This window comes from Orcinus orca, chromosome 3 (genome assembly GCF_937001465.1).
Source record: "Orcinus orca chromosome 3, mOrcOrc1.1, whole genome shotgun sequence".
Classification (NCBI taxonomy): Eukaryota; Metazoa; Chordata; class Mammalia; order Artiodactyla; family Delphinidae; genus Orcinus; species Orcinus orca.
The window spans coordinates 75,451,339-75,470,091 of NC_064561.1; the positions used below are offsets into that span (position 1 = coordinate 75,451,339).

General features: G+C 39.4%; 2 protein-coding genes across 5 annotated transcripts in view; one reads left to right on the forward strand and one right to left on the reverse strand.

Annotated features, from left to right (window-relative positions):
* Positions 1-18,753, reverse strand: part of RAD50 (RAD50 double strand break repair protein) — a 234,237-nt gene that overhangs the window by 91,601 nt on the left and 123,883 nt on the right. For 2 of the 4 annotated variants that reach the window (XM_033405883.2, XM_033405882.2), the window contains one exon: positions 4,468-4,551. The exons of 1 other annotated variant lie outside the window; for it this stretch is intronic. In XM_033405883.2, the coding sequence (XP_033261774.1) occupies positions 4,468-4,551 (84 nt within the window). Of the gene's footprint in view, positions 1-4,467; positions 4,552-6,561; positions 7,006-18,753 lie in introns of those variants that run through there. One more of the 4 variants, XM_004279898.4, reaches the window with a different exon arrangement.
* On the forward strand, positions 15,306-18,049 carry IL5 (interleukin 5). Its single transcript, XM_004279897.4, has 4 exons — positions 15,306-15,449; positions 15,727-15,759; positions 17,223-17,354; positions 17,458-18,049. Exons 1-4 carry the CDS (start codon positions 15,306-15,308, stop codon positions 17,554-17,556), a joined length of 408 nt encoding a protein of 135 aa, XP_004279945.1. The 3' UTR covers positions 17,557-18,049.

Genomic DNA, 18,753 nt, shown 5'->3' on the forward strand with positions numbered 1-18,753 from the left:
GTAGTAACAGGCTTGAGAATGTGAAAGGGATGTGGGAACAGGGAACCAAGAGTTCTATTTTGAATATGTTAAATTTGAGATGCCCATTAAATAATCAAACAGCTGGACATATATATCTACAGTGTAGGAAAGAAGTTAGGGCTATATATATAAATTTGGGATTCATCAGCATAGAACTGTTAGCGGAACCATTGACCAAAACTGTCCACCCTGGCCAGGCCCTATAGTAACCACGTGCATGAGTTATCTTACAACAGGAGGTCCTGGTAAGGAAGGCGGAACTAACAAGCTACCACCAACTGGAAGAATTCGGGAAAGGTCAAAAGGAGAGAGGAGACGCCAGTCCATATGTCCTACCAACCTCCCACAACCCTTCTCGCTGGAATCCATCTTGGCTGAGCGATGTGTGCACCACCAGGAAGGACCCTGAGTTAGAATGACTGGCCAGAGACAATGCGGAAACTAACCCGATTACCATAAAACCCAAGACTGCGAGCCATGCGGCTGAGCAGTTCTCCTGGGTTCCCTTACCCTACTGCTCTCCGTCCGGGTGCCCCTTGCCAATAAAGTTTCTTGCTCTGTCAGCACATGTGTCTCCTCAGACAATTCATTTCCAAGTGTTAGACAAGAGCAATATAACCAATACTTAAAGCTGTGAGTGAATGAGATCACCCAAGAAGAGCCAGGCAAAAGTAGACTCATCAAAGGAGACTGAAGTATGGCCAGTGAAAAAGGAGGTATGAGATCATGGTGTCATGAAAGCCAAGAGAGCAATGTTTTTTAAAAAGGGGGAAACCAACTATATCAAATCTGCAAAGAAGTTATTGAGAATTAGAAAATAACCGTTTTATCTGGCAGTATGGAGATTACTGGTGACCTTACAAGAGCAGTTTTAGTGAGGGAAAAAAAGGAGAAAAATCTAAACAGAGTGGGCTGAGGAGGAAAGGGGAAGCAATAAAGTGAAAACAATCAGTACACACAACTCTTGTGAATTTTGCTATAAACTAGAACAGAGTAGTAGCCAGAGGTTGATCTGCAGTAAAGGGAGAGTTTGTCTGTAGACTGGAGCTACCAGACCATGTTTATATGCTGATCTAAATGATCCCCTAAAGAGGGAGAAACTGCTAATGCAGGAGCAAGGACAACTGAAAAGCAAAATGCTTGACTTGGCAAAAGGGACTGATTTGATCCAGCCTCCGAGAGGACTTAACTGACTTTAAGATAAAACAATAAACAATTTAAAGGTCTCCTCTTACAATTATTATTTTTAGGCAATGAAATAGCTTTATATCATATGTTAACCAAAAAAAGAGACATGTATGATGACCAATAGCTCCTGTTATTTATGTGTTAATACCACATCAAAGGTTACAACCTACTTAGATAAAACTAAACAACTAGCTACCTGGCTACAAGTCTCCCCAAAGCGCCAGGTCCAGAATGGGTTTCAGGCTTATTCTCCTGAAAAGAAATGAGATCTATTAATGTCAGGTTGTCCAACTAACTGAGTGCGTTACACCCACATCAAATCACACTGGGCTAATGGAAGCAGACATCAAAAATATATATGACCACGCCAAATGGCTCCATTCCTTTGGACAGGGTAACCCAAGCACTGATTCTATCTGGACCAGGATCAAAATTGTTACCAAACGTAACCTGGTTCTCCTTAGGCCACTGGTTACTATAGTTCTTTTATTGGTTTTTGGCCCCTGCCTTTTTAATCTGCTTGTTAAGTTTGTCTCTTCCAGATTACAATAGTTTCACATCAGGATAATGGTGATGCAGAGATTCTGGCCATTCCTCGGAACAGATCCTGCTGGAATAACAACAGAAGTCACCCTGGGCCCCTTAATGAGACAGGGTGAGAGCTCCGTGAACCCAACTAGGTAGGGTCTATGAACCACATGCTAGCCTGAAGAAGCTACGGAAGACAGACCTTTGCCCTACATCCTCCCAAAAAAGATTTCTTGGGGCTCATGTCTCGCAGGGGGGGATTTGAGGCAGGAGATAGATGGGCCCCAGGCTGAGCAGCTGGAGTTTGTCCCCTGTGGACAGATACTCCAAGATGAATAGCAAGGAGCAAGGAGGAGCTGAGCTCTGCCCAGATAAAAGATAAAGAGACCACATGTTCCTCATTCTCGAGGTCAAGGAGACCTTCCCAACTACAGGTGCGCAAAAAGACTCCTCGGGGGCCAAAAAGGGAAGGAGCACCACCCCATAGTAGGTGATGTCAACCTACCCATAGGCCTCTTCGCTAGAATCCACCTTGGCTAAGAGACGCGTGTGCACACAGGGGAGGACCCTGAGTTAAACCAAATACAGGCTCAGGGCCAGAAAAAGCAAGATGACTGGCCAGAGGAAACCCAGAAGAAATATCCCATATAAGTGATTGAAACTACCACGAGGGCGCAACTCTCTCTCTGAGCCCGCCCGTGTGAGTCTATTCACATGTACTCTTTTTCCTCCTAATAAACACTTTACTTATGTCACTACTTTCCATGTCTTTGTGGAAATTCATTTCTACAAAGCCAATGGACCAGGGCCTTGTCACTGCCCACTGGCCCTGGTGGTCCAGTGGCTAGTATTTGGCACTTTCACTGCCACGACCTGACTTCAATCCCTGGCTAGGGAACCGAAATCCTCTTCAAGCCACTGCAAGCCAAGGCCACCTGAGATCACTTTCATAATCACAGAGTTATCTTTAGTCACATAAACGTGGAAACAACTTAAAAGACTATCAACAGTGGGTCAGCTAAATAAATTAGAGAATATAAACTCAATGAAATACTATTTAGTAATTAAAAATAATGAAACAAAGGTGTACATATATTTTAACACATCCACAGTATATCACTAAATAAATATTTGATGTATATTGATACAATGGAAAAATAAAATTCTATTGATGTATTAAAATATTTACATGAGCGTATTTATATACACACACAGATATGTTTTTATAAACACAGAAAAAAGCCTGGAGGAAACACACAACAAACTCTTGGCAGGCAAGATAATGAGAGAGGCACATGACCCCACTATATACATGAACAAGAAAAACCTATTCAGGGAGAGGGATAAATTAGGAGTTTGGGATTAACAGATACATACTACTATATATAAAATAGATCAGCAACAGGGATTTACTATATAACAGGGGGAACAATATTCAATACCTTATAATAACCTATGATGGAATAATCTGGAAAAAAAATATGCATATAACTGAATCACTTTGCTGTATACCTGAAACTAACACATATTGTAAATCAACTATACTTCAATTAAAAAAAAAAAAGAAAGAAAAACCTACAGGCCAAAATGCATATAGAAAAGCCTATGTCCTATACACACACTAAGAGTTTAAACACCATAATTCACAGGACTTCCCTGGTGGTGCAGTGGTTAAGAAACCACCTGCTTATGCAGGGGACACGGGTTTGAGCCTTGGTCTGGGAAGATCCCACATGCCACAGAGCAACTACACTCAGGCACCACAACTACTGAGCCTGTGCTCTAGAGCCCGAGAGCCACAACTACTGAAGCCTGAGTGCCTAGAGCCTGTGCTCCACAACAAGAGAAGCCACCGCAGTGAGAAGCCGGCACATCGCGATGAAGAGTAGCCCCCGCTCGCTGCAACTAGAGAAAGCCCGTGTGCAGCAACGAAGACCCAACACAGCCATAAATAAATAAATAAATTTATTTAAAAAAAATAAATACCATTCAAACACTCATACACCAAGACTTTCATCATGGTACATTTTAATGAAAAACTAAAAGCAATCGAAATGTAAGAAAATGATGCAATTATTAAAAATGTTCATAAAAGATTTTATGTTTTAAGTAGGAAATACTTCACACATATAAAAAAGTAAAAAGATTAAAACACCCATGTATCAAACACCCAGATTAATAGTTTTTTTTAATAACATTGGACTTTATTATAATGTTAGGTGGAAAAACACCTCAGAATACAAAATTAGAGTATGACTTCAGCTATATAAGACTGTATGTAAAGGAGAAGAAATACATGAAAATGTCAACAATGGCTATCACTGGGCGCTAAGACTGTATGTGTGTGACTTTCATACCTCTTCATACTTTTCCACTGCCAAATTTTCTACAATGAGCTATCATCACTTCCATAATTATAAAAATTTTATTTTAGGAACTTCCCTGGTGGTCCAGTGGTAGAGAATCTGCCTTTCAATGCAGAACACCCAGGTTCGATCCCTGGTCGGGGAACTAAAATCCCACATGCTTGGGGCAGCAAAGCCCAGGCACCTCAACTAGAGAGCCTGCAGGCCACAAACTACAGAGCCCACGTGCCACAACTAGAGAGAAAACCCACATGCCACAACTACAGAGAAGCCCATGCACCACAACTAAGACCTGATGCAGCCAAAAATTTTAAAAAAATTTTTTTTTTACTTTAAAAGTACAAAGTTTTACTAGCACCATTACCTTGGGATCATGAACGAATGTATTTCCTTTGGTTCCAGGAGGAAAATCTCCAGTACAAATATATTTTAGACATTCAATGATGGTCTAAAGAAACAGAAAATTATATTATTTAGTTATTAGAGAACTGCAGAATTTAATCATAAAATGTTAACTCATTATAAAATATTATTACCATAGAGACTATAAAAGATATGATCAGATAAGATTTGACATTATAAAACCTGTCATATAAATATGATTAAGTGTTAAAGAATAATTGCTGTAACTTCATAGAAAAGCTACATACTTAACGAGGTATACTGAAATAAAATAATTATTATTTGAGGGAAAATTTCTCTATTTCTAATTAAAACCCTTTAAGTCAAGTTTTTAATAACAATGGCTAAAGTAAAACATGGTCACCATAGTTGACAACACTATATTGTATAAATGAAATTTAATGAGAGTGTAACTTAAATGTTCTCACCAAAAAAAGATAAATACATGTTAATTAACTAGATAGGGGGAATCCTTTTACAATATACATCTGTGTCAAATCACCATGATGTATACTTTAAATAGCCTACAAATTATGTCATTATACCCAATAAAGCTAAAATTTTTTAAAAGTCGAAACTAAACAAATGGCTAATATCTACAAAGACCTTACTATGTGCCAGGTATTGTACTAACCACTTTCGCATACATTAAGCTTTTAATTCTCACATCAATCCTAGGCTGTAGAAACTATTTTTTAAATAAATTTATTTTTTTATTTATTCATTTATTTATTTTTGGCTGTGTTGGGTCTTTGCTGTGCACGGGCGGGGTGAGCGGGGGCTACCCTTCGGGGCCGTGCACAGGCTTCTCATTGCAGTGGCTTCTCTTGTTGTGGAGCACCAGCTCTAGGCGCGCGGGCTCCAGAGCGCAGGCTCAGTAGTTGTGGCGCATGGACTTAGTTGCTCCACAGCATGTGGGATCCTCACGGACCAGGGCTCAAACCCGTGTCCCCTGCACTGGCAGGCAGATTCTTAACCACTGCGCCACCAGGGAAGTCCCACGTAGAAACTTTTTTAACCTCCATTTTACAGAGAAGAAAACTAAGGCATGGAGCATTTAGGTCACTTTTGCCCAGTCACACAGCTAATAAATGGTGAAGGAAAAAATTTCTATTAAAGCAGCTAGGGCTCATAAACACTAAACATACTAGTCTCTCTACCAGTAGAGCACTTAATACAATGCTAGGTACATAAAAAGCATTCAATAAATAATATTTCTACATAAATAAAAGCAGACAAGAGTCTGGCATTCAACTCTCAACACTAAACCTTATGTCTTTTTCTATGCTTTTCACTTCATTCGCTCCTCTCCCTGTTACAACGATACCACCTTGCTTTTTCTCAAAGCACCCTTTCAGACCAGAGAGCCTCTTGGCTGTACTTTTTTCATAATTGCATACCATTCCAGGTCCAACTCAAATTTCTAAATATTTCCAGTACTGGAGCACAGTATATAAGCTGCGCTTCGATCTTTTATTCTGACTAGGTAAAAGCATCCTAACAACAAAATACTGTCCCAATTTAACCAAACCCCAACACATGTTTCATTTTAAAATTATGTCATTTACTTATCATTTATTATCTAAGTCGGGATAAACAGTCTTCTTAAAGTCATATATTTATCATATTTTCTAACTTTTAAAGAAATCCTGTACGGGGACGACTACCAGGAAGTGAATGCTATGCCATGTAAGGAATGATAAAACATCAATGTAGACAAAAATGCTTCCTGTGGGACTGTGAGCTCGCTGAGCCCGGACGGAGGTAGCTCCCGGTCTCTTGGGATTCTGATGGAAACCTTGTCCACCGGACATGACTGAACACAGGAGTCTGGTCGGTTCCTGAGGTCGCAGTGGCCTGAACGCCACAGGCCACACCAAGCCACGCCCCTGGGCCGGGAAGTCAGCCGGAGACCCAGATACACCCTGGGGCCCCAGGAGCTGAGTCATATGGACTCCTCTCATCCTAATCAAGAGTTCCGAACTCTGCAGATATTTTACTCCAGATTTCTAACACGTGGCGACCCGTAAACTGAAGGCGGCTACTTAGGACTTACCGTTTTCCCCGCCCCATTGGGTCCAACCAAAATTGTGAGGGGACTGAAGAATGTGATAATTTGTTTATCTTTATCCTCTATTCCAAAACTCCGCACGCCCAGAATGCTCATCTTTTCGATCCGGGACATGTTTGCAAATGTTTCTTTTCTCAACAGCAGGGGTCTAGAGCCCAGGGCTCACTTTAGCAGTGAGGCCCGAGCAGAGCAAGAGCGGGTCTTAAGGACTCGCGCGTCCCGGGGTCGGGAGGCTCCAGGTGAAAGCGAAAGCTCGGGCTGGACCTTTCCTCCCACACCGGCTTTCTTCCCCGCTGGAACGCGAGAGTGGGGGTGGGGGCCAGCCCGGGGCTGCCCGCGGGAGACGCAGAACACAAGCCCGAGGACCCCGCGACCGTGGTCACTCACAGACTCCCGCCTCCGCGGCGCCGCGGGTCACGTGGGGCGCTACGGCCTGCGCGCTTTTACGCCGCAGGCCCGGGGCACGCCGGGAAGTCAGAGGCCCGCTGTGCGCGCGCAGCTCTGGGTTCCGGGAACCTTACCGCGCAAGAAGGTTGAGTGCAAGGTCATCTAGCAAGCGGATTCCGGCTCCTTGCTGGCGGCGGGGGCGGGGCGGGACAGCACTGACAGGCACTAACTCTAAGAGAAGACAAAGACTTGTGATGGACAGCGATTCTCAAAGTGTGATCTCGGGACTCCTGGAACGGAGGGGAGTGCGGTGTTCGCTCCTGTCAAAACTTTTTCTAACGATACTAAGACGTTTTCACCTTTGCGCTCTCAGTCGCTCCCTAATGTACTGAGTTTTCTAGTAATTTCGTGACGTGCGGGACACCATCGCAATGATGGCTAATGGAATGTGTGCTTGTATATTCTTGTGCTTTTAAAAATATTTCAAATTTAGTTTCTACTTGAGTAAATATTAGTTATAACTCACGTAAAAGCCCTTTGGGATCCTCAGAGAGGGGTTTAATACCAAAAGTTTGTGAACTGCCGTTGTAGACCAAAAGCCAAAAAGCTATTATAAGACTATAAAATGTTATGAAAATATGTGAAGTAAATCCACTGCTATAAGTACCACCCCAAGATAGGAATAGACACCTTTAAGAGATTCTGTTATGCAAGATGAATAATAAGAGATCTGTACACCATCGTGCCTATATTTAACAATAATGTATACTTAAAAATTTGCCAATACGGTAGACCTTGTGTTAACTGTTCTTATTACAATAAATAAATAAATAAATAAATAAAATAGAAAATAAAAATAAGGAAGGTGAGAAGAAACTTTTGGAGGTGATGGATATACCAATGGCATTGAATGTATGTCTCCTGCTTAATATGAAGTAGCCAAAATTACCTCTTATGCAGCTGGATTAAAAAAAAAAAAGTTTAACTTGAGTCTTTAGCACCTTTAGATTAAGCTTTCAGTTTACAGGAAGTATTAAGCTAATAATATCACAAGGATGGAAAAGACAAATCTGGAAGGTGGAATGTGCTACAAAACACTGGCCCAGACTTTCAGATTACTGTTACTAGAACAAGAACTTTTGTAGATTCTAAAAGGATGGTTGAGAATTAAAAGAGATTTGAGTTTCATGTTACCAAGATGCAGCGCATGATCCTGGATTGGATCCTGCTTTGGACATAGAGATGTGAAGGGAATTTCGGGTATATGTGGGGAAATTTGAATGTAGACTGGAGATTAAATGCTAAAAAAAACCCCGTTGTTTTCATTATATTAGATGTGATGATATTTTGCTATATGAAAAAGATCCTTTTTTGAGATGCATATAGAACTGTTAACGATAGTGTCATGCTTTCTATAATTTACTTTTAAAATACTTGAGAAAAACTGAGTTGAAGGAAAAAATGGACATTACAAGGTGCCAGATTCCATTACAAAAATTTTCAACTTTGTAACAGTAGGAAACTATAAAACTAAGATAACAACTCTAGGAGGGGCGGGTGGAAAGATTTCCAATAAAAATGATTAATCTTTAAAATAAAAAGAACTAAAAAGGCGAATCAGTCAAGTTCCCAGTTCTCAGTAAACTACTACTGAAAAATGTTTAGTTTCACTTATAATTAATGAAATGGAAAATAAAATACCATGAGATACTATCTTATACCTATTAGTGAATCTCTTTATCCTTATAATACTTTCTGACATAAATTGTCTTTTTCTGGTATTTATATTGGTACATCAGCTTTCTTTTGATTAGTATTTGTCTAGTATGTCTTTCTATCCCTTGATTTTTAAACCTCTTAATGTCATTTTGCATGAAGTGAACTGTTATTCCTGATAAATTTGGATGTATTTCTCATATCTTTTTTTGTGCCTTTTCCCTCTTTTTCTCCTTTCCAGGTTTCTGGATTGATTGATTTTCATTATTCTCTTGTTTTATTCTACCGGTTTTGAAGTTGCACATTCTATTTTGATTCTTTTAGTCATTATTCTTGAATTTTTCATGTGCCTATTTTGAAATCTGAGGTTAATACCTTTAGTATCCTTTTAAACAGTACAAGAACCATAAAATGCACCGAATCTGATCACTCCTTGCATCTTAATCTTCCACATTATCATTGTTTAGTATTTTTGTTCCATGTTGTCTTGAAATCCTCTGAGTTACTTTTTAAAACCAGCATTATTTATTTATGTTTACCAACGTATTTATCAAGCTTTTTTACTACTACTGCTGCTTGTATCAGACCTTCCTTTGTCGTTCATTTCACTCATTACATTAGCAGAACTATTAAACCCTAGTGCTAAAGAATCTTGAGGGAAAGAAATCTATCCCACATGCTGATATCAGGATTAAACAAAGTTATTTTTGTGAAAGTGCTTTATAAATGGTAAAACACTGTAAAAATATGAGATTTATTTTTTGTGCATTGAATATTTTTAGAGGGTTAATCTGGTAAAATGTAACAAAGCTATTAAAATGATCACACAAGTTCCTCAGCATAAAGAAATTTTTTTTTTTTCGGTACGCAGACCTCTCACTGTTGTGGTCTCTCCCGTTGCGGAGCACAGGCTCCGGACGTACAGGCTCAGCGGCCATGGCTCACGGGCCCAGCCGCTCTGCGGCATGTGGGATCCTCCCGGACCGGGGCACGAACCCGTGTCCCCTGCATCGGCAGGTGGACTCTCAACCACTGCACCATGAGGGAAGCCCGAAAATATTTTTTAAATTATACAGAGAGCTTTTTAGTAGCATTGTTTGTAATTGTGGAATACTAGCAACAACCCAAATGGTGAAGTAAACTGTGGTACATCAATTTCATCTAATAGCAGGTAACCATTAAAATAATAAGTAGTTACATGAAAGAGAAATGTTAATAACAAAAAAGATAAACAAAATTGCACATATTCATTGATTACAACTCTGTAAAGCTGTCTTAGTAAAGATTGGAAGAGGTCAACAAAAACCTAATATAGTAGTTGCTATGCCGAGGGGAAGAAGTTCTGTGTTTATTTTCCAATGATGTTATCTATCAATTAAAAACTTATTTAAAAGATATACTTAGGGTTTCCCTGGTGGTGCGGTAGTTGAGAGTCCGCCTGCCGATGCAGGGGACACGGGTTCGTGCCCCGGTCCGGGAGGATCCCACATGCCACGGAACGGCTAGGCCCGTGAGTCATGGCCGCTGAGCCTGCGCGTCCGGAGCCTGCGCGTCCGGAGCCTGTGCTCCGCAACGGGAGAGGCCACAACAGTGAGAGACCCGCGTACCGCAAAGAAAAAAAAAAAAAAAGATACACTTGGAGATTGAAACGATGGAGGTTAGAATAAGGTCAAGAAAAAGAAAGAGACGCTATCATTTTACATTTAGTCACTGCAAAAAAAAATTGTGGCATCGTGCCCTGTTATTTGATTAGAATCAGTTCATAGAAAAGTCATTTGACCTTAATGACTACACAGTTAGTAAGAAAACACAGGTATCAGTTTTTAAAAACATGTTGCCAATTTGGAAGCCACTAATAGAGACAAAGGTTTTAGGGCAAAAGGATGAACGTTGCCTACTAATACAACTTTTCAACACCAAAGTCCTTTTTCTAAACTATACAATTACTAGTAATTCTTAAAAATTCTCAATACTGTTTGCTAATTTCTTTCTATTCTCCTAAAATAATGTGGGTTTTTTAAAATACCATGGTAGTTCACATTGGTTTGTTCTCTATAGATGAGCTGACAGCTTTGCTCTATCTTTTTTCCAGGAGTCCTGCCAAAGTTGTTTCTATTATCAGGCTCCTGGCTCCAGGGAATAGACTCCTTCAGTTTCCACAGTATTCACATTAATGTGTTCAACTAATACAACCAAGTTCCTGCTTATTCATTCAGTTATTTATTCAATAAACATTAATTGAGTGTGTACAATAGGCTGGTCATTGAGGGTAAAGAGATCAATTAAATAAAACCCTTATTCTCAAGGAGCTCACAGTCTAGTGAAGTAAAAAGTTCCCAAGTGCATGACACTTATGGGATACAAAGTCTTTTTACATAATAATAATATAAATAATTATAAACTGTTTTTCAATTTGCAAGGTTATTTTTAATAAACTTTTATTTCATTTAGCTTTAGATTTGCAGAAACGTTGAAAGAACATTATAGAGATTTCCTGTGTACCCTGCACCCAGTTTCCTCTGTTGTTCGTATAACTATGGTACATTTGTCACAACTGGGTAACCAACATTGGCACATTACTAGACTCCACAGTTTTTAGGGGGTTTTCTTAGTTTTTACCTACTTAGTTTTAGGGGGTTTCCTGTCTGGGATGTCATCCAGCATACTACATTGCATTTAGTCATCATATCATCTTAGATTCCTCTGGGCTGTGACAGTTCTCAGACTTTACTTGTTTTTGATGACCTTGACAGTTTTACAGAGTACTTTTCAGGTATTCTGTCCTTCAATTTGGGTATGTGTAATATTTTTCTCATGGTTAGACAGAGGTTATAAGTTTTGGGGAGGAAGACTGCAGAGATAAAATGCCATTCTCATTACATCATGTTAAGGGAACATGCTACTAACATGAGTTATCACTGTTGATGTTGACCTTGATCACCTGGCTGAGGTTTGTCGGGTTTCTCCATTGCAAAGTTACTCCTCTCATAATCCCCCTTCCAGACTGCACACTTTAAAATGAATTGTATTCCACAGTTACTTTAAGTGTATCCCACACTTAAAGAGAATTATGCTTCATTTCCTTGAGGCTACAATATCTACAAAAATTACTTGGAATTCTGCAAGTAATTCTGCAAGTAATCTCCTGCAAGTAGGAGATTAAAATTATTAACTTTTGTTTGCAGGTTAACATTAATAAACCTCTTTCAAATACATTATTTTATGGTCCCTGTTCAGAGAGTTTGCAATCAGGTTAGGGAGATCAGACTAATAGAGGAATAGTTATTGACTTATGAAAACATTGTAAGAAATGTAATTTTGTACACTCATGTTCATAATGGCATTATCCACAATACCCAAAAGATGGAAGCAACCCAAATGTCCATTGATAAATAAACGGATAAACAAAATGTGGTATATGCATACAATGGAAGATTATTCCACCTTAAAAGGGAAGGGGAGTTCCCCTGTGGCCCAGTGGTTAGGATTCCAGGCTTTCACTGGTGTGGCCCAGGTTCAATCCCTGGTCAGGGAATTGAGATCCCCCGTAAGCCTTGTGGTGAGGCCAAAAAAAAAAAAAAAAAAAAGGGAAGGAAACTCTGCCACATGCTACAAGATGGATGAACATTGAGAACACTATCCTACGTGAAATAAGCCAGTCAGTAAATGACAAATACTATATGATTCTACTTATCTGAGTTACCTAGAATAATCAAATTCGTAGAGACAGAAAGTAGAAGCGTGGTTGCCAGGGGCTGGGAGGGAGGGGGAAAATGGAGAGTTGTTGTTTAATGGGTACAGAGTTTCAGCTTTGCAAGATAAAAAGCGTTCTGGAGATGGATTGTACAACATTATGAACATACTCAACACTACTGAACTGTATACTTAAAAATGGTTAAGATGTTATGTTTTATGTTACATGTATTTTACCACAATTAAAACATTTTTGAAGATACATAATTTTGAATAGGAGGATTTTTAAATAACTTGCCCTCCAATAGGGACCCACAGTTATACTATAGATCAGAGACTGCAAAATAGCACCCTGTATGGTTCTTAAAACTATGAATTGCCAACATTTAAAAATCAGGAGATTATACATAATAATCAGGATTTCCGGCTCCTTTGAAAAATTGGATGATTTGGTAACATAAGTCCAAGGGTGTCACATGGCAACAGTCAGCTGGAGCTGACCAGTACTTGCCACCTGGAGACAGGTCACTCTGCTGCAGTTTTCTGCAGCCCCACCATCTGTGCTGTTGTCACACCTTGCCCATCTCACTCATTTTCATAGCCAGCATGACTCCCTAAAAATAGTGAGTGGTTGGTGAATTTTATCCTGCTTAGTGAACACTAGTACAGTGGTGTCTCAATCCTCCACCACCTAGATTCCCTGTTTAACCCTATAACAGAGAGAAGTTTAAAACTCAGAACTTCGTGTATTTAAGGTACTAAAATAACAAGTCACTTGGCAGTTCCTCTGAAACCTTCATCTAAGCCCACACTTCCTCTGTGTAGCCCAAAGGAGTTGAGGAGAACCAGAATGAACTCTCTCTATCTGGGGAGAGAAGGCTCTGCCAGAAGTCAGCTTTGGTTTTGAAAGCACCATTTTAAGAGCACCTTGATCCAGTCTATTGTGATTCCTACCTCACTCCTGCAGCAAGCCACGGTCACTCCTGCAGTCTCAAGGAAAAGGTCTTTCAAGTGTTCAAACCAGGCATGTCTAACCAAGAGTCCAAAACTTTAGCACAAACAAAACCAGACATGGTACAGGAAGGCTGCCACTAAAGTCCCATACTACTTTTATCCCACCTGTGCAGAGCTGTGACTACCCCCATGTAAAAGGCTTGACAGGACTTCCCTGGTGGTCCAGTGGTAAAGAATCTGCCTTACAATGCAGGGGACGTGAGTTCAATCCCTGGTCAGGGAACTAAGATCCCACATGCCACGGGGCAACTAAGCCCGCACGACACAACTACTGAGCCTGCGTGCCTCAACTAGAGCCCGGGCACCATAACTACAGAGCCCACACGCCATGGAGCCTGTGTGCCACAATTAGAGAAGAGAAAACCTACACACCACAGAAGTCAGCGCTGCAAGGAAAGATCCCGCATGCCTCAACAAAGATCCTGCATGCCGCAACTAAGACCCAACGCAGCCTAAAATAAATAAATAAATCTTTAAAAAATAAAATAAAAGGCTTGTCTACCTCCTAGATGCCTCTACTTCACATACAGAACTACATCCAGCTTTGGAAAAGGATTCTAGGTAACAATTCATATTTGGTACAATCTGTGCTAGATACTCAAGGTAGTCCTAAAGCCAGGCTTCCAGGCCACCAACACAGAACCACTTTGGGATGCTCACTGAAACTCTCCATTATAAGCAATGGCTTACACTTCCATTATGTGTGCTAAGGCCAGGGAAGAAGGAAGTGTGTGGTCTAGAAGGGGGCCTCATTTGCTCCCTTCTGGGATTATAGGTCAGAGCCTAAGGTACACAAAGGCTGATCCCCCTGATCACACCTATTCATACATGGCCCACCCAGGGTGTGAAAGGACACTCCCACCCTTGTGGGATGTGAAGGAGAGGCCATGCCCATATGTTATGTGGCTGTGACGGATGTTTTTTGGTTGCCTTCCTAGCATCTAGGTCCCTCTTACTACTACCTAGGACCACAAATTTCTCAGGTATGAAGTTTGGGTGGGATGAAGCCCATCGCCAGCTCCAGGGAGAACCAATTAGTATACCTCGTACCCCCGGCCACAGTTCAAGGGTGAACATGGGACCAAGGGTGAACAAGGCTAAAATCTTGGACTTTTAATTGAGCAATCAGAAAAACACAATTTGCTTTCTTCTGAGGCTCATGAACAGGGTATATATAGATTCAGGAGGCTGGACATCATCTTGGGTCCACAGTGACCCAAGAATGGGTCACTGCCTGAGAATGAAGACAATGGTCACTGAGGTAAGCAACATAAAGGAGCCTCCACCCTGGATCATTTGGTTGTATGAGCTAACAAATCCCCCATTTGGCTTCAGCCAGTTTGGGTTAGGTTTTTGATCACTGGCAACAGAAAGGACCCCAGTGAACACAACTTGACCCAGCTAAGTTTTGATGGTCTCTGCTCTAATCACCATCTTCAATCACCAGTATTTTCAATTCCTTTTAAGACAGATCAACCTGGCTACAACTGCATTAGAGTTTACTTGACGTGAAAAGAAATTCTCAATATTTACGTATTTTAGCATAAAATTCTATTTAGTGGCTTACATTATACTTCTTTTACACAAATCTTTTAAAAGGAAATTCAATCTTCTGATTTTAAGAAATGCAAATGTGGGGCAATGATGTATCCACCTAAGGATTTTCTTTTGTAATAGAAAATGTTTTTAAAGGGATTTAAATAAAATAGGGATTTTTATTATTATTAAAAGATAAAAGTAAAATTATTTTTTAAGGTACAGGCATTGGAAACAGTTTCACTATATGCCATTATTAAGCATTCTCTATCTGATTGTTAGAAATTATTCATTTCCTCAAAGAGAGAGAATAAATTGGTTGGGGATGAAATCTTGTACTATGCACTTTCTTTGCCAAGGCAAACGCTCAACATTTCAGAGCCATGAGAATGCTTCTGCATTTGAGTTTGCTGGCTCTTGGAGCTGTCTACGTTTGTGTCATTGCTGTAGAAAGTCCCATGAATAGACTGGTGGCAGAGACCTTGACACTGCTCTCCACTCATCAAACTCTGCTGATAGGTGACGGGGTAATTTTCTTTTTGATTCCTACAGTCTTTAAAATATATAGGTAATCATTTGTGGTGGCTTATTTTTAAAGATCTGTCATTAATCATGAAATTATGAGAGTGTTAGTACTATATAACTGATAACCACATTACTAACAAGAATTTTACTAAAAGTTATGAATGCTAGAGTGCTTTAAACATGAATGTATTTTCTTTCCTTTTCAGAACTTGATGATTTTACTAAAAGTTATGAATGCTAGAGTGCTTTAAACATGAATGTATTTTCTTTCCTTTTCAGAACTTGATGATTCCTACTCCCGAACATACAAATGTAAGTTAAATCAAGATTTGATAAATGATTGAGTGAATAAGTAAATTTCATATTTTAAGCTATAAAGCATTAGTTATCACTGGAATGATTTAATTTTCTCCATTTTGTTTTTGTGTGTGTGGATGCAAATGTATGTACTTATAAATATTAGGAATAACTTTACAAGTAGAATTCATTAAACAAGTGGATCAGGCCCTTTGGTGATGTTGTCAGTTCTCCATCTCAAAGAGCCTCATGTAAGGCATTCTTTTTTTTTTTTTTTAGGTATTTAATGTCTTTTTCTTTGCTATATGCTTTTTAAAATTTATTTATTTTTTAAATTGAAGTATAGGTGATTTACAATGTTGTGTTAGTTTCAGGTATACAGCAAAGTGATTCAGTTTTATATATATATTATTTTTCAGATTCTTTTCCCATATAGATTATTATAAAATATTGAGTAGAGTTCCCTGTGCTATACAATAGGTCCTTGTTGTTTATCTAGTTTATATATAGTAGCGTGTATATGCTACTCTCAAATTCCTAATTTATCCCCCCCCCCACCTTTCCCCTTTGGTAACCATAAGTTTGTTTTCTATGTCTGTGAGTCTGTTTCTGCTTTGGGAATTAGTTCCTTTGTAACATTTTTTAAGATTCCACATATAAGTGATATCATATGGTATTTGTCTTTCTCTTTCTGACTTCCCTTAGTATGATAATTCTAGGTCCATCCATGTTGCTGCAAATGGCATTACTTCATTCTTTTTTATGGCTGAGTAGTATTCCATTGTATATATGTACCACATCTTCTTTATCCATTCATTTGTCAATGGACATTTTGGTTACTTCCATGTCTTGGCTATTGTAAATAGTGCTTCTTTCCAGAAGAATTCCATACTGGGTGAGAGGGGCCTCCTAGTCTCCATTCAACTCTATCTATGGCTTTCCTCTCACTCTCATGTCTTTCTGAAAGTTTAGCAAGTTAGATTTATATTTTTAAAATTATGGTCAGTAGACATTAAAATATACAATGAATGCCCTATATTAATATATGTGTCATTTACACATATTTAAATTATTATGGCCATATAATGGAATTGTATACATTTGGCATATGTCATGGTTGTATTAAAATGTAAAATATATGATTTCATTAGTCTAAATAGAATAAAATTACCAGCTAGAACTACAAAAGGAAACTCATGGGAGCTCAATCAGTATTGTAGTTGCATTATACTTCCTAAACATTTTAATTTCGGTTAAGGAGTTAATTTATATCATTTGTAAAACTCCTCAGTAGTTATATAAACTTTATCTACTTTTGGAAATTATAGCTCAGTGTGAAGTGGTTTGCCACTTGGAAAAGGAACAAGTAAAATATTCTTTGGAGAAGAGAACTCATGTAAACAACACGACTAACTTCTGGAACTAAATTTTTATACCTTGTTTTGATTATTTATAGTTTTTAAATCTTCCTCATTTAGCACGAACTATGCATTAAAGAAGTCTTTCAGGGAATAGACACACTGAAGAATCAAACTGCACAAGGGGATGCCGTGGAAAAACTATTCCAAAACTTGTTTTTAATAAAAGAATACATAATAGACCTCCAAAGAGTAAGTTAAAAACATTTAGTGGAAACTTAAGTATATTTGTCTGGCTCTGAATTGACAAGAATTGACAGTTTCCTACAATACTTACTGTCTACTCTTTTCACAGAAGAAGTGTGGAGGAGAAAGATGGAGAGTAAAACAATTCCTAGACTACCTGCAAACTTTTCTTAAGGTGATAAACACCGAGTGGACAACGGAAAGTTGAGACCAACCTGTCTCACTGTAGCGAAAGATTCTGGAGGAGAAGAAGGATGTTTTACTGCAACAAGGATGAGGGCCAACCAAGGGTGGGGCCTTAATATTCAGTGTAATGAAACTTCAGAGGCAAAGTAAATATTTCAGGCATACTGCTACCTCACACAGGCAGAAAGTATAAAAACAAAATATTTGAGCTGTATTTCAGATATCAGAATCATTGAAGTATTTTCCATCAGTTTGCTCTAAGCAAAATAGATATATACTTTTATCTATCTTATTTAACATAACATTCTGTAAAATGTCTGTTAACTTAATATTATTTATGAAATAATTGAGAACTTGGAAAATTAATATTTATTTCATCTTAGGCTATGTTCCAATAAAACAAAAATAGACAACTCTGGTTCAATTTGTTGCTGGCCTTTGTCTGACTTCTGAAGTGAGCACAGTCTGTGTGAGAACACGCCAGGTTTGGAGAGCATTTCCATCTTCCAGGTGGCAGAAGTCGCAGGTTGCTAGGCATACCATGGGTGGATGAGATCTAGCAGGACTTAGTGGGGAAGGGGGTAGCAGGGACATGGGCAGGGGCTGGAGCCTGGTTTCCTCTCCATGGTATACCCAGAGCCTAGGTTGGTGCAGGTAAAATGGGAGGTGATGAATGAATGATTATAAGGGCCTTCCAGAACTGGCCAGAGAATTAAAATGAGTTTCACGGCTTCCCCTGGGGAGGAGGGCAGTGTAGGAATCTGTATCTAGGTCTCTTCCCAGCCTATGAGAAGAATGTGGCAGGCCAATCCCACTGCCAGTTTGGGGAAGAAACGCTCCTTGTGGAGCCCAGAGCACTGTGACCTGGGGGTTCTTCATCTCACCTGACTTTGTGGCATAACAATGATCAGAGAAGCACTGGTAGACAGTTATATTGGGGAGGCTGGGTTCTAGAGGTGCCCACCATCTGTATTCCCAGGGGCAGAGCAGCATTAGGCAGAACAACACTCCAATCTGCCTCTTTATGACTATCAGTACCATAATTGGAAGTTCCTCCGCTTGAGGAAATTTCTTAAGGATTCAGAAAATACGTTCTTTAAGGTATATTTTAAAACTGAGACCTGGAGGAGAGGCCCAGTAACAATATTCAGCTATGCCATTAATTCCTTCCTTTGCTTACTGATCACAGGCCCTACTGCATGCTGGGAGACAGTTGTGG